At 40.1% G+C, this 14,757-nt stretch overlaps 1 protein-coding gene across 1 annotated transcript; it reads left to right on the forward strand.

The window, feature by feature from the left end:
- The first annotated feature begins 985 nt into the window (after window positions 1-985).
- On the forward strand, window positions 986-14,231 carry LOC111218819 (lactase-phlorizin hydrolase-like). Its single transcript, XM_022741296.1, has 15 exons — window positions 986-1,588; window positions 1,671-2,319; window positions 2,453-4,006; window positions 4,259-4,527; window positions 4,705-4,995; window positions 5,247-5,466; window positions 6,205-6,386; window positions 6,618-6,724; window positions 7,013-7,144; window positions 7,249-7,472; window positions 7,629-7,865; window positions 8,102-8,220; window positions 9,431-9,651; window positions 9,697-9,753; window positions 14,135-14,231. Exons 1-15 carry the CDS (start codon window positions 986-988, stop codon window positions 14,229-14,231), a joined length of 4,962 nt encoding a protein of 1,653 aa, XP_022597017.1.
- The last annotated feature ends 526 nt before the right edge of the window (window positions 14,232-14,757 follow it).

Here is a 14,757-nt window from a genome sequence, read left to right on the forward strand (position 1 = left end):
ATGATAATTAAATTTGTGAAGCACAAAATACACAACATGTTGTTTGGCCTGTTCAGCTGAAGAAAGGGTTATTCAGTTTTTTCCCCAGAAATTTGTAGTACACAGTGCTTACATTTCACAATCCGTTTCACAAACAGGTGGCACATGAACATACTGAAAATGACTCCTGAAGTGGGGGATGAGGTGTCGGGTTATAACAGAGGGGGTATGATGAAGACTGAAAATGGAGCTCATGTTTGGTTCTAATACAGTCACTTATTTTGTCAAATATACAAATGATCATGTTTAATCTTTTTTGTCATTATGATTAAAGATATGATCATTTATTTTCATGATGTTAGAACTTAAATATAATTGGTATGCAGTCAGAAGTTATGGCTTATTTTTTCTAACCTTAGATGAGTAGTGATAAATACCACTGATTTTTGAAAGTACCCAAAATGTGAAAACAATGGTGTCTTGGTGCAAAGGTGAGGCCAAGAGTGCATAACAATAGGAGTGTGCTTTGATTAGGGCCCGCAGTAAGAAGAGAGTATAATGACAGTTTGTTTTGCTCAACTGGTACAACACTGTTTTTACTGCACCTGTTATTCATATTACATTACCTTATCTCACAATAGATAGCTATGTCTGTTTATGTGTGTGTATATTGAAAGGGGAGGGGACTTAAATTGTTTTATTTCTATTAAAGGGGGTTCGACTGAAAATGTTTGGGAACCACTGTACTTGTTACGCTGTACTTGTTACTTATGTTTTGGCTATGTGGTTCCGTCTATAAACTGTTTTCACCAGTCCTATGCCAGTTTATGCCAAAGAATATTTGTTGAATTTCTCCTGAAATATTCCCACCTCATCTCATTTTCAACATCTTGTTCTCTTTCTCTTAATGTAATCACATCAAAGTGATGTCACCCACAACAGAAACAATCTTCTAACATCGTCATGTTCCATGACCTACTGTAAAACATGGAGCAATTTTGCCACCATGACCTCATCTGAGCGAGATGCTTTCCTCATGGAATCCTTCCCTGCTGACTTCCAATGGGCCACCTCCAGTGAGTCCTTCAAAGTTGAAGGTGGCTGGTCAGAAGGTGGAAAGGGAGAGACCATTTGGGACCGCTTTGGTCACGAAGGCCTGGCCAGTGTGAATCAGACAGCTGATCTAGCTTGTGACAGTTTCCACAAGGTGGATTACGATGTCTACCTCCTGAGAGGTCTTCATGTCAACAACTACCAGTTTTCCATCTCCTGGGCTCGTATTTTCCCCTCAGGCCACAGAGGCAGCCAATCAGAAAAAGGGGCTGTCTACTATGACAAGCTCATCAATGCACTCATTGAATCTGGCATACAACCTGTGGTCACTCTCTACCACTGGGATCTGCCTCAGGCACTTCAGGACTATGGTGGATGGACCAACACTTCCATTGTTGAAGCCTTCAAGGACTATGCAGACTTTTGCTTCTCCAGGTTTGGAGACAGGGTCAAGACCTGGAACACATTCAGTAGCCCCTGGGTGGTGAGCCATGCTGGCTATGGCACTGGCAAACACCCCCCTGGAGTAAAGGACTATGTGGTTGCATCCTATCAGGTGAGAGTAATATCATTACTCTAATGTAAATATAGACTGTTTCATTGTTATTCTGGTGCACTCAGTAGTTTTGCCTTTTCAGGTCACTCACAATCTGCTCAAGTCCCATGCTGAGGCCTGGCATGTCTACAATGACAAGTACCGGATGAAACAAGGAGGGAAAGTGGGCATTGCATTGAACTCTGACTGGGCTGAGCCCATGGACCCGTCCAGACCTGAAGACATAGCAGCTGCAGATCGCTACCTGCAGTTCATGCTGGGCTGGTTTGCACATCCCATATTTGTAGATGGAGATTATCCTGCAACACTCAAGACTCAGGTTGAAGAGAAAAGAAGAGAGTGTCCCCACTCTGAGCCTGCAAGACTTCCAGTTTTCACTTCTGAAGAGAGAAAGAGGATACATGGAACAGCTGACTTTTTAGGGTTAAACCACTATACCTCCCGTTTGGTCAACAAGAGTGATGGAGGCTGCACCCCTGGTATTCAGGGGGTTGGTGACCTCCAGGCACATGTGGACCCATCATGGTCCTCTACAGCTTCTGACTGGATATATTCAGCACCATGGGGTCTCCGAAGGCTTCTAAACTACATTTCCGCAGAATACTTGAATGTTACCAAAGTGCCTATCCACATAACTGGGAATGGGATGCCTACTGAGCACAGCGGGGACACTTTCAATGACACCAGCAGAATAGAGTACATGAGGAGTTACATCAATGAGGCCTTGAAAGGTATGCTTTGTGTCTTGGACCCTTTAAATACCTGATTATATGTGTGTTTTCTACTTTTAAGCTTTTGAAGACTTGTCATACAAGGTCATGTTAAATGAGTTTTAGTGGCTCAATGTTTTTGTTCTCTCAACAGCTATACATTTGGATGGAGTAAATGTGCAGCAGTTTACTGTCCAGTCACTCATGGATGGCTTTGAGGGTCCACAAGGATACAGTAAACGCTTTGGACTCCACCATGTCAACTTTGACCTGCCTGACAGACCCAGGACTCCAAAGCAATCTGCCTACTTTTACTCCCAAGTCATTGAGAAAAATGGTTTTGCTTCCAAAAGCCTGATGGTACCTGCACCAGAACTGAAAAACATAAGGTCAAATAAAGTTTCCTCAATGCCACCCTCCACCGTCCCATCACAAGCCATGGATGTCTGGAGGAAATTCTCAAAACAAAGCAAATTTCAGAGAAAACTCTACCACTATGGTACCTTCCCAAAAGGCTTCAGTTGGGGAGTATCGTCATCAGCTTACCAGATTGAAGGTGGCTGGAATGCAGATGGGAAGGGGACCAGCATCTGGGATACATTCACCCATAAACCTGGCAGTATTCCTGGTAATCCCAGTGGAGATGTGGCCTGTGACAGCTACCACAGACTTGATGAAGACCTCTACATGCTACGAGCTCTGAGGGTGAAGTCCTACAGATTCTCTCTGTCCTGGTCCAGGATCTTTCCTGATGGTCAGCGTACCTCACTGAACCAGAGAGGTGTTGACTACTACAATAGACTCATTGATGGCCTCGTAGCGTATAATATTACACCCACGGTGACACTCTATCACTGGGACCTCCCTCAAGCTTTGCAGACCCTCGGTGGATGGGACAATGTAGATATGATTAACATTTTTAATGACTTTTGTGACTTCTCCTTTGCCACCTTTGGAGACAGAGTGAAATTTTGGATCACCTTCAACCAGCCTCACACAATTGCATGGTCAGGATATGGACTTGGACAGATTCCACCAAATGTTAAAAAGCCAGGACTTGCTCCATATAGAGTTGCACACAACCTGATAAAAGCTCACGCCAAGGCCTACCACACATATGACAATAAGTATCGCAAATCCCAAGGTGGTCTAGTATCCATTGCCCTAAATGCTGATTGGATTGAACCTAAAGATGTTAACGTTCCCAGAGAAGTGGCGGCTGCTGACCGTGCTCTTCAGTTCCAACTGGGCTGGTTTGCACACCCTATTTTCAAGAATGGTGACTATCCTGACGCAATGAAGTTGCAAGTTGGAAACAAAAGTGAACTCCAAGGTCTTTCAGAGTCAAGACTACCTTCCTTCACTGAGGAAGAAAAGAGCTTCATCAGGGGAACTGCTGACATGTTCTGTGTAAATCACTATACTACAAAGATTGCACGTCATGCTACCTTGAGACTTACCCCACAATCTTATGAATATGACCGGGATTTGTCAGAAGCAGAGGAAGGTGATTCACCAACTACTGCCATCAGTAAGCAGAGAGCTGTAGCATGGGGCTTGAGGAGACTCCTAAACTGGATCAAAGAGGAGTATGGAGATCCAGAGATTTACATTACTGAGAATGGAGTAGCTACAGATATTAAGACCACAGTTGATGACACGGACAGAGTATTTTACCACAAGACCTATGTTGATGAGGCTTTAAAAGGTGAGTGCACACATCAGTTATTACATTTTTAGAAAAAAAATTTAAAGATTAAATAGAAAAAAAAATCTTGCTGATATGTCCCTGTCACTTGGTCCTCTGAAATTAAGTGACACACACAATATGTAATATGATTGTTTGTCTGTGGACCAATCATCATATTCTGTGGAATTATAATGTACTAAATCAAGGCCATCTATCCACAAATGTCACCTTTTATTGCTAATTATGTTATTATTATCCAAATATATGCAGCTCATAATCTTGATGGTGTGAAGGTGAAAGGATACATAGCAACATCTCTCATGGATTCTTTTGAGTGGCTTAATGGGTACAAAATTGGATTTGGCCTGCACCATGTGGACTTCACCAATTCAAACCGGCCAAGGACACCCAAACGCTCAGCTCACTATTATTACCAGGTCATGAGGGACAATGGCTTCCCATTACCAGATGATGAGAAGATGCTTTATGGACAGTTTCCCAAAACCTTTAACTGGAGTACTGCCAGTGCTTCTTACCAGGTAGGCAATGCCAGCACATTGGTGGAGATCACTTCACACGGGCATGGTGGAGTGTCAGGATAGGTTTTATATTGTGTTAAATTTGGGGCAACTTTGAGGTGTCTTTCAGAGCTCATGTAGGATGCACAGGGTCTTTCCCATGGCTGGTACTATATGACTACCTTTCTTGCATTTCAGATCGAAGGGAGCTGGAGAGCCCTTGGAAAGGGACTAAGTATCTGGGACAAGTTTGCCCATACTCCTTTGAGAGTGGACAACAGTGACAATGGCGATATTGCTTGTGATAGTTACAATAAAATTGACAAGGATGTGGAGGTGCTGAAGAAGTTGAAGGTATCCCACTATCGCTTTTCTGTATCCTGGCCCAGGGTGCTTCCTGATGGCACCAACAACCACATTAATGAAGCTGGGTTGAACTACTACCACAGATTACTGGATGCCTTGGAAGCTGCTAATATTCAGCCACAGGTAGGCACTAGTGTTGTTGTTCATATTAAGGTACCAGACATTCAATTAATTATATAATGGTTCCCATGTGTAGGATTTGAACATTTCTGACTTCGATGGTACTTAATGGTTGTATTAAAAATGTCAGCAGTGCATGCGGGTTAAAATTAATGTTTCCTTAACAAAATACAATTTAGTCTCAAAGGGAAACATTTCACCTGTGTGAAAAGTGTACCATAATAAAGTAAACTTTTCTTTCCTCTATTTGTCAGGTCACGCTATACCACTGGGACCTTCCCCTGGCTCTACAGAAAGTTGGAGGCTGGGAGAATGAAACCATTGTACACAGATTCAGTGATTATGCTGATGTTTTATTCAGCCGACTTGGAAGCAGAGTGAAGTTCTGGATCACTCTAAATGAACCCTACATTGTAGCCAACCTTGGTTACGGATATGGAACCTTTGCTCCAGGTATTCTTTTGAGATATTCCCTTTATTAACTGATTTTTATTGATTTATTATATGATTTTTTTTTTTTTGTATGGACCAGCACTATCTACTATAAGTTTAAAGTTGTAGAAATTACCCACTCTCACTATCTTTGGTGCACCCCAGCCAGCATTTGTATGTGGGCCCCATAAAGATTAAAAATGGTCTGAAATATGGCATTGCAATATGATTTGTCTGGGGGTTCCACAGTGGCCCCTGTGGGATTTGACCAGGCTGCAAGTAGGACCCAGTTGGGTTATTTATACGAGACCCATATAGGCCCCACCTTTTCCAGTCAAGGTGGGTGATACCTGGGCATACATGTATCTGTTCTAAGCCATATGAAGTCATGCACCCAAGGATATGGGTGAACACATATGGGTCTAATGTCTACTGTAAAAGCCAGATTGAACCCACATGGACATGCTGGCTGGGACAAAACCAGTGGAATGTCCTTAATAAAAAAATATTATGTACATACAAAAGTAGTTTCAGACAGATAACAAATTGCCTAATGTAAACTGATCAGTGTATGTTAGAAACTCTCAAAGAAGTTAGTCAAAGCTGGAAATCGGTTTTGGAAATAGTTTTTGTTATTGATTTTGCTTAACTTTAAGATCCCTATAACAATTCTAAACCACATAAACATATCCTGTATGTGGTCTATTGGTTGTAATTGTCCTGTTTTTTTAAAATCTTACAGCACTGTTAATAACACCTTGAATGTTTCAGGCATTGTGGGTAAGCAGTATATTGCAGCTCACAACTTGATCAAAGCCCATGCTGAGGCTTGGCACCTCTACAATGACAAGTACCGTGCAACACAGGGTGGCCTCATCTCCATTACCATTAATTCTGATTGGGTGGAGCCACAGAACCCACACAAGCAGGAGGATGTGGATGCAGCCAAGCGATATTTGCAGGTAGACAAATACATGTAAACACCAGAATTGAGTCTGCCACTTTGTACCTTTTTTTTTTAACCTTCACAAGAAAGATAAGATTGTGTCAGGTAAATTAAAGCTAAGAAAAGCACATCTAGTGGAGAATGCTTTTTAGTGAAAACTTCTGGAATGCATTATGTTTTCCCACAAATTTGTTAGCCATAGCAGATAAACTTATAGTAACCATACAACATATGATTTATTCTGCAGTTCTTCATTGGCTGGTTTGCTCATCCCGTCTTTAATGGTGATTATCCTGACTTAATGAAAACAGTCATTCGCAAAAGAAGCCTTGCTGCAGGTCTCCCTGAGTCACGGTAAATGAATAATAGTTTATTCCATCACAAGCACAGAAATATTATTGATGCATACAATGATATTTGCTATGCACTTGGTGTTGAACCCTCAATCAATAAATGCATTCTGTCATGCTCTACTTACACTTCCACCACAAGTATTGTTTATGATTTGGTTCAGTAAACTAAACGTAATTGCCTGGAATTATGCACTGTAAGTGACAAATGAACATTATTTTTTTTGGTCTGAGGACTGAGATGATCTTTAATCAAAGATTGTGTTTTAAAAATTACTTCTTTCTAACATAGGCTTCCGGAATTCACTCCTGAGGAAATCAAGAGGATCAAAGGGACTCATGATTACTTTGGCTTTAACCATTACACCACAGTTCTTTCATCCCCTGTTGATTTGGGAAATCAGCAGGATTATGAAGGTGACAGGTAAGCTTGAACGAAAAAAAATGACACCTTGATAATGTTTTCTCAGTTGCCTGTTTAATGGCATATTTGAGCAATGGCGAGAGAACATCCAATCCAATATCCAGGGGTACTAAAACCACACATGACCGTACCTGGATTGAATCTGGCTCCTTCTGGCTGAAGATCACTCCATTTGGATTCAGGAAAATCCTCAAGTTCATCAAGGATGAGTATGGAAACCCGCCCGTCTATGTCACAGAGAATGGGATCTCAGAGAGAGGAGCAGTGGACTTGAATGACATCCACAGAACACACTATTATGAGAACTACATTAACCAGGCACTGAAAGGTACCATAGCCAGTAAATATTTGACAGATTTATTTGAAAAACACTATGGATAAAATATCAGTATGATAAATGTATAATTTTGCATTATGAGCATTATCCTAATGGTTTTAAGTTATGTATGTGCATTTAAATGTAGTCATTATTGTTGACTTTCAGCCTGTGTTGTGGATGGAGTCGACCTGAGAGGCTACACAGCCTGGTCATTAATGGACAACTTTGAGTGGGCTGCAGGCTACTCTGAGCGATTTGGACTTTTCTATGTGAACCGCTCCGACCCCACGCTTCCTCGCATCCCTAAAAACTCAGCCTCTCGCTATGCCTCCATCATCAACTGCAATGGCTTCCCAGATCCAGCCCTTGGGCCCCATGAGTGTTTGAACCCTGAAACTGAAGGTAATGTAATGCCAAGTCCATAGACACAAAAACAATGTATGAAGTAGTGCTGCCTCTGATGTTAATCCTGGGAAACATTCTTGCAACAGAATGCAAGTTGTACACTATGAAAAGTAATATACATTTTTGCTGATCTAAATGCAAATATTATCTTTATCACAGGAGTATTGACGACATTTTTCTTGTTTCTTGTCCCTGTCTTGCAACAGTTACAAGTACCCCCACTGTGACCACAGAGAACACTGCTCCTGCAACTGTTCCCGTTATGCCTCCGAACATGGTGGACTTCTTGAGTCTGGAGCTTTCATCTCATGATGCTGAAGTAGCACTTTACATCATCTTTGTGTTTCTTCTTGTAAGTGTAATAGGGATCGTCTTTGTTGTGTATGGGCTCATGAAAACAAAAAGGAAGTTAAAGAGAGCAGCCGTGGAATCTGTAAAGATGGAAAGAATGTGAGGAAGGTTTTGGAAAGGAGTGAAATCTCCATTAACGGTCAAGGGCGATCCGTCAGTTTTTGTCTGCTTTTAATGGATCCAGATCAGGTTCTAGATAGACACCTGGGTTGCTGATAAATTCATGGTTTCCCATTTAGATGTCAGCATGAAAGACCATATAACTTTTTAATAAACAGCCTTTTGTTAAAAGTGGTGGATTACAAGCATGCCCAGAATAAGATACTCCATTTTTTTTATTAAGGCACAATACTAGAGGCATTGTTTTAACAATATTATAAAACTTTATTCAAGTCATAAGTAAATTAATGTATATGTAATTGAAAAAAAATATTTCTAAACACTGTGCATTTCTAATTTAATACATGTAAAAAAAAAATGTGTATGGTTATATGTTATTTGCTTCACTCAGTCGCTCCAGTCCCTGTTTTATTACAGTAGTTTCTGTGCTTTCACTTGTTGCTGCACAAAAACAATCTCTGAATATTGGATCCATGGGTCTGACATCCAGTTTGTCAGTGTAATGTTGTGACCATTACAGCTTCAGTGTTTACAATATTTATTTTGTGAAATAAAGACTATATCTGCACTGCTTTCAGATGCTTGTGTCAGTGTCAATGAATGACCTCTGGATGGCGCCAGTAAATCATTTTCTTACTGTTCACTGGCTGTGATGCTGTTGCTCTCATATGTAGCAGTTTCCTATTTGTTAAATATACATAAATATTTAACTGAAACAAAAACTAAGGCTAAATAAGGTTATAGACTGCCAAAAGTAAATCCAAAAAAGAAAAAAGTATGAGATTATGTTGTGAAATAGGGTGTACTCTCACTATGAACCAGACATTTTCCTCTTTTTGTACCAATATGATTTCACTATATTCAAGATCCCAACAAGGAATACATTTAACTGGAGAGTTTTCTAAGCTCTGACACCATAACCTGCTTTATGCTGATGCAATACTTACACAATATTCCACTGGGACTAATAAAGCATTTTATTAGTGGAGTCTTCCGTATGTGTACAGGAGATTTTTGAACCATCAACTTTCAGGACGAAATCTAACACCTCCAGGCTTTTGTTTGCCACTTGTTTTACCAATGATTTCTAGCTCAAAATCACTGGTAAAAGAGTGTCAGAGGCCTGGAGGAGCCAGTCAGACAAGGCCCTGCATGTCTTTCCCACTCAATACCATGATCCACACAAACAGCTCTTCTTTGACAAAGGAGTTAGCAGGGCAACTGCACATCCTCTTCGCACTCCTGCTGGGATACCTACGTCTGGTCTCCAGGGTGACCCGTCTTCTCAACAGGATATACGCATTAACTCACGGTGGGTGTCTGTTGTGCATGCTCTCCCCTGCTTGCTCCTCAACAGCTCTGATCAACAAGGGGTCCGTTCAATATCTGAAACCCCAGAGTCTGTCCGGATGGGGTATGAGTCAGACTGGAGGAAAACACATTCGCTCAGAGTTTTCAAGAATTTTTTTTAGGTCAAGTTGAGTGACTTGCATAAAAGTTTGATGACTTGCACATGCTGATCTGTGGGATATACACATTCCTAAATAACACTGTTAAGACTGAGGAGCTGCAACTGATATAATAATTGAAATAATTGGATGCAGTATGTGCCTTTAATAAAATATGATAGGCTGCATGCAGAGTATCAACTTCAATTCAGTCATAAAAGAAAGCCAAAGCATTATAATTAGCATGTTTTTTTATTTTACAACTCCTATTAAAACTAAACACAAGTGTACCAGTATCAGTAACCATGATCACATACTCTACTCTACTACTACCTTTGAATGGGCTTTTTTAAAACTGTGTTCTCTGTTGTTTGTTTGTTTTCTTGTTAATTATTTCTGTGTGCATTTATACCATTTTAAGTGAACTCTTGATATCATTGAAAATAAGGTTGAATAAATGTTTGTGTGTGTGTGTGTGTGTGTGTGTATGTGTGTGTGTGTGTGTGTGTGTGTGTGTGTGTGTGTGTGTGCATTTATTACACACACTGATTGAAATACTCTGATTGTCAGATGATCATCTAAAAAATAAAGTGAGATAAAGTGAGATTTCCATGTCTTCTTTGATTATAAAGCAGGTCTAGGTTCTATATTAATACTGTGAAAGTATCAAAGTGCTCAGCCCACAGAGAAATACACAGGGCCTGTATTCAGAAAGCCTTAAAACGAGCCATCAGGACTTCTGTAACTTTGTGATGTCACAACAAAGCAGTCACCACTCTCAGCCATGCCCCAAGCCCCACCCACCTGGACCCACCATACAACCTTGCAGAATTTGGTTTCTCTGAGTGTTTAACTGAAATCTGCTATATTTTTATTCAATTACTCAGAAAACAGTCAGCCAATCAGAAGAAAGGCTCAGAGCCTCCTCTCTTCTGATTGGCTCACTGACCTGTTGTTACTAGAGCTTCAGAGAGAAGCCTGAGAGAGGAGATGTAAAACTACACTGAGATGGTTTTCGGTTCTTAAAACCACAAATACAGTATAAGTTTTTATGAGTATCAACACTTGTGCAACTGAAAAGGGAGACAAATCCTTGACATGGCAACATACCTTTTCAAAACACTACACTACTCATATGCCTTCTTTATACACTTTATTGTTAAGTACTTTGACTGTTAAAGTTCACAGTTGGATATTAAGTGGTAAAGAACTGCCATACAGTTGAAGAATATTCCCAGATTCAAAACAGCAAATGGCTCAAATAAATCTTTCAAAATATCAGGGTAACACAGCCCAACACTTCACTTAATGTTGAAATAACATGTCAAGAGAAAACATACTGTTATAGATTACTCTACCACCTTCAGTTATGTGGGTGTGGATATAATAAGGATTATACAAATATGTTGATATAAATCATGGCACCCTCATAACCTCTTACTGGAAATGACTCATTTACATGATATTTAATCTTCATCTTGTATCGAAGTAGATGTCACATTATTCTCTCGAGACTCTTGTTCCTCATCTGGGTCCTTGACAACTTCATTTGCACAGACAAACAAACATAAGGAATGTACTACACATCTGCTCCTCTGCACAACCTCTCCATCCCATGTGTGGCACTGGCACAAAGATGGGACTTGATGCTGTTGCTTTAATCAAATGCTTGCTGGGTGGAAGTCTCCCTATAGTGTCATGGAAGCAGAGTGATGGTGATTACAAACTGCTGCATGCCATCTTTGCTCCCTGGTAGGCCCTCGGCTTTTATGAGCACAAGATGGAACAGTCACTCTTCACAAGAGTTTTCGGAAGGTCGGAAAGAAAATAGTTCACACTTTGCTCTCATGTTTTGATTTGTCATTCCTGTACATTCTGGCTGTGTGCAACAGGTCAGATGTTCTGATCTTGTCTGACATACAATGAGCGTTTAAATTACACTTTACAAAAGACAAGGTGTTTTTCAAGAAAAGTGGGAGCGTTTTCCATTCTTCCCAGCAAAGAGGCTGAGATCTTCCTTGTTGAAATACTAGATCAGGAAAACATTATTGTTAAAAAATGATGTGGGATGGGCCGCTGGAATTGGAGCCTACCAAAATGGAGAGGGAATATTTTCATTCCAATAATTGCAATGTGATACTGTAGGAATGTTTCCAGCTGAGCCAAAGCCAGCACCTTCTGCAACATACAGTATTATTTTAGTACGACACAGGAATACAAAATGATCCGAATCACAAATATGCATCTTTATGGACAATTTTGAAAGACATCACATAAAAAGCTCTGTCAATAATTTATGTCTTATGTTAGAATTTGGCATTAAAGATTCCCACCATGGTTCCCGAGGTGTCGCTATGACTCCAATCACTGCATTACAGTGGAAAATTCTAGGTGTTACAAAAAGTCAGAAAAAAATATTCGAATATACCATCTGTAAATAATTATTCAAATAAATGGTTGTTGGGTGTTGTTGTGTCTGTTTCCCATGGCAACTTCAGATGTGGTAATCCAGGTTGGTGAACATGTTGCTGTGTGTTACTTTTATGAGTCTAATTACTGAAGCACGTGCTCTCTCTCTCTCTCTGTATCTGTACACACACACATACACACACACTCACATGAACATACCCAAGCAAAACAAAGAGTTGCTGCTGTGTGTTGTGTCTCTTTTAAAGGCCCAATATACCTGCCAATATAAGCTTAAAGCAAATGTATTGGGATCACTGTTTATGTCTGCCAAAGGAACATTTTGGAACATTATCCATCCATCCACCTGTTATTATTTCCATTTTCAATTTGTGAATTAGATAAAAATGGAAAAAGTTGAAATATTACAAAAAAAGTTTTTATGCTTTCCGAAGGTGGAAAAGTTGTATTGATAAAAGAAAATTAAGACAGAGTGCAACGGAAACAAACTTAGTGAATTAATCATGCCGCACATGGAGCATGTGACTTAATCAACTACTGAAGCTCCTTCTCTGCTAAAGAGACTAAAAATAACGGCAGGTGAAAACACCAGATCTGTTTGGAGCATTTGGAGCTCTGCTAATTATGTCATCTCATTGCACCCTCTTGTTCTGCGATGGTTTAATAGCCCCCAACTGGAAAATTAGTACCTCCAGCTGTTTATCTTAATGCGTCCAACCCCTAATATTCCCATAACAGTAGTAGATGGAATTGCAGATCATTTACGTATATTTTGTTTTGCTTATTTTCTGGAAGTTAAAATTTGTTAAATTTGTAAGGAAACGTTTCTAGTGTTGCACTACAGTTTGTCCACTAGAGAGCACTGACAAGTTTATTTCTAAAATGTCCCCATTTCTTCACCACAATTCTGTTTGTTGTTGTTGTTTATGTCTCTGTTGGACAGTTGGCAAAGACAGGAAATGAGAGGTGCAACAAACATCCCTGACTGGGCTAAAACTGGTGCATTTATATATCATATACATTTTTTTACGTTACGTGTTGTGTATCTAATGAAATAAATATTGGCTAACATATTGATATCCAATTTCTATATTCTGTAATATTGCCAATGATCTGAAAAACTAGTTTCAGCAACATCCTATTCATAATTACAGGGGAAGGCCTCTCTGACAGTGTGGATACAACTCATTAGATGCAGCTTATGAAAACACTGACATCTGCCACCCAGATGTGACTTGTTGGCCACTAAGTCGAATTGGAAAAAGTATGTACATCAACACCACTTAACTCAGGCCTGATGTCAAACTTCTAAAGACAAGCTTTAGTTTGAATAAGGAAATACAATACACACCAGGTTACAGGCTGGTGTGAAGCTTAAAGTGTACGGCACTTGTTTTAAAGCCAGTTAGAGACCACTGCTGTGTTAGGAGTAAAATCTCCAGAGGGAATCCTGCTAACCCTGTTTGAAATCACCCTATGTTTTTATTGAGATCATTATCACAAATATTGCCTTTGACAGAATCAATTTCCTTGTTTTGTGCTCTGCGCTGCCATATCTGCTAAATGTTGCATTCTTCCTTCGCAAATCCCACTTTACAGGTCCCTGCACGAAATAAAGCAGGAATGGAAACTGGAGCAGGAAATTGAAAAGAGGGGTCCTGTTGTGTTGTGGAGACTGCTGTGCCTACTGCTATTTCCTCTGAACATGCCAGTCTCTTACACTCACCAGATGTACTTGTGCCCTGTCTAATAATCCTCACAGTCCTTGAGGGGAAAATTCTGGTCAGACATGTGATGCAGTATTACCCATAACACTGTTGCTGTTTCAAAGATCGATTACATTTTATTGTTAGGGTACTGACATGGCAGTAGCTATGCCATTTGGCATCCTCAGTCCGTCTTGGCTCATTCTTCATGCAGCGTGGTTGGCTGGAGCACTTCAAAGGGCATGCGGCAGGATGGCACACAACAGCTGGCATACAGCTTGGCTTACAGACTGTTCACCAATGTTTACTGAGTGCCAAAGCCAGTTTAGAGTCTCTGAAGACTATAACAGTTCATTTTCAGAGGTAAAATGAGATATTTGAGTTACCACATTTCAACAGTTTACTTTTTTGTTAAGATTTTTACTCTCCCCCTGCTTTATGTTGGTAAGGACCATGATATGAGGGCGATTGAAGGGGGGTAGACACAAACAAGATGTTGTAAATAGTCAACTTTCAGCAAATGAAAAATGTCGTTATTTTGTCATCTAAAGCTAAAAAAAACAAATTCTGTCCTGTTTCTGCACAGTATTTATAACCAAAATAGCAGACAATTTTCATACAATAAACTGTCGGACTTTTATGTAACAGTATGTATCATCTGCACAAGTATATAACTGTACATTTCTGACAACATTATTGCAAAGTTATTGTGCTCCTCTGCTCATAGAGCAGGTTTTGAACAACTTCGTCTGGCAGGTTGGATTGTTTGAAAATCCTAATTAGGTCTGGCTGTCTGGTGTAGCTCTGGTCTCCAGGAAACAATTAGCGAAAGCCCCA

Source organism: Seriola dumerili, unplaced genomic scaffold (genome assembly GCF_002260705.1).
Source record: "Seriola dumerili isolate Sdu_G_001 unplaced genomic scaffold, Sdu_1.0 BDQW01000052.1, whole genome shotgun sequence".
Lineage (NCBI taxonomy): Eukaryota > Metazoa > Chordata > Actinopteri > Carangiformes > Carangidae > Seriola > Seriola dumerili.

Bases quoted from the DNA above. Each gene is read 5' to 3' on its own strand.
- LOC111218819 (XM_022741296.1), top strand. From the start codon at position 986: ATGACCTCATCTGAGCGAGATGCTTTCCTCATGGAATCCTTCCCTGCT. The intron at 2,320-2,452 runs GTATGCTTTGTG...TTCTCTCAACAG, and splicing joins CATCAATGAGGCCTTGAAAG to CTATACATTTGGATGGAGTA. The intron at 5,467-6,204 runs TTTATTAACTGA...CAGGCATTGTGG, and splicing joins TATTCTTTTGAGATATTCCC to GTAAGCAGTATATTGCAGCT.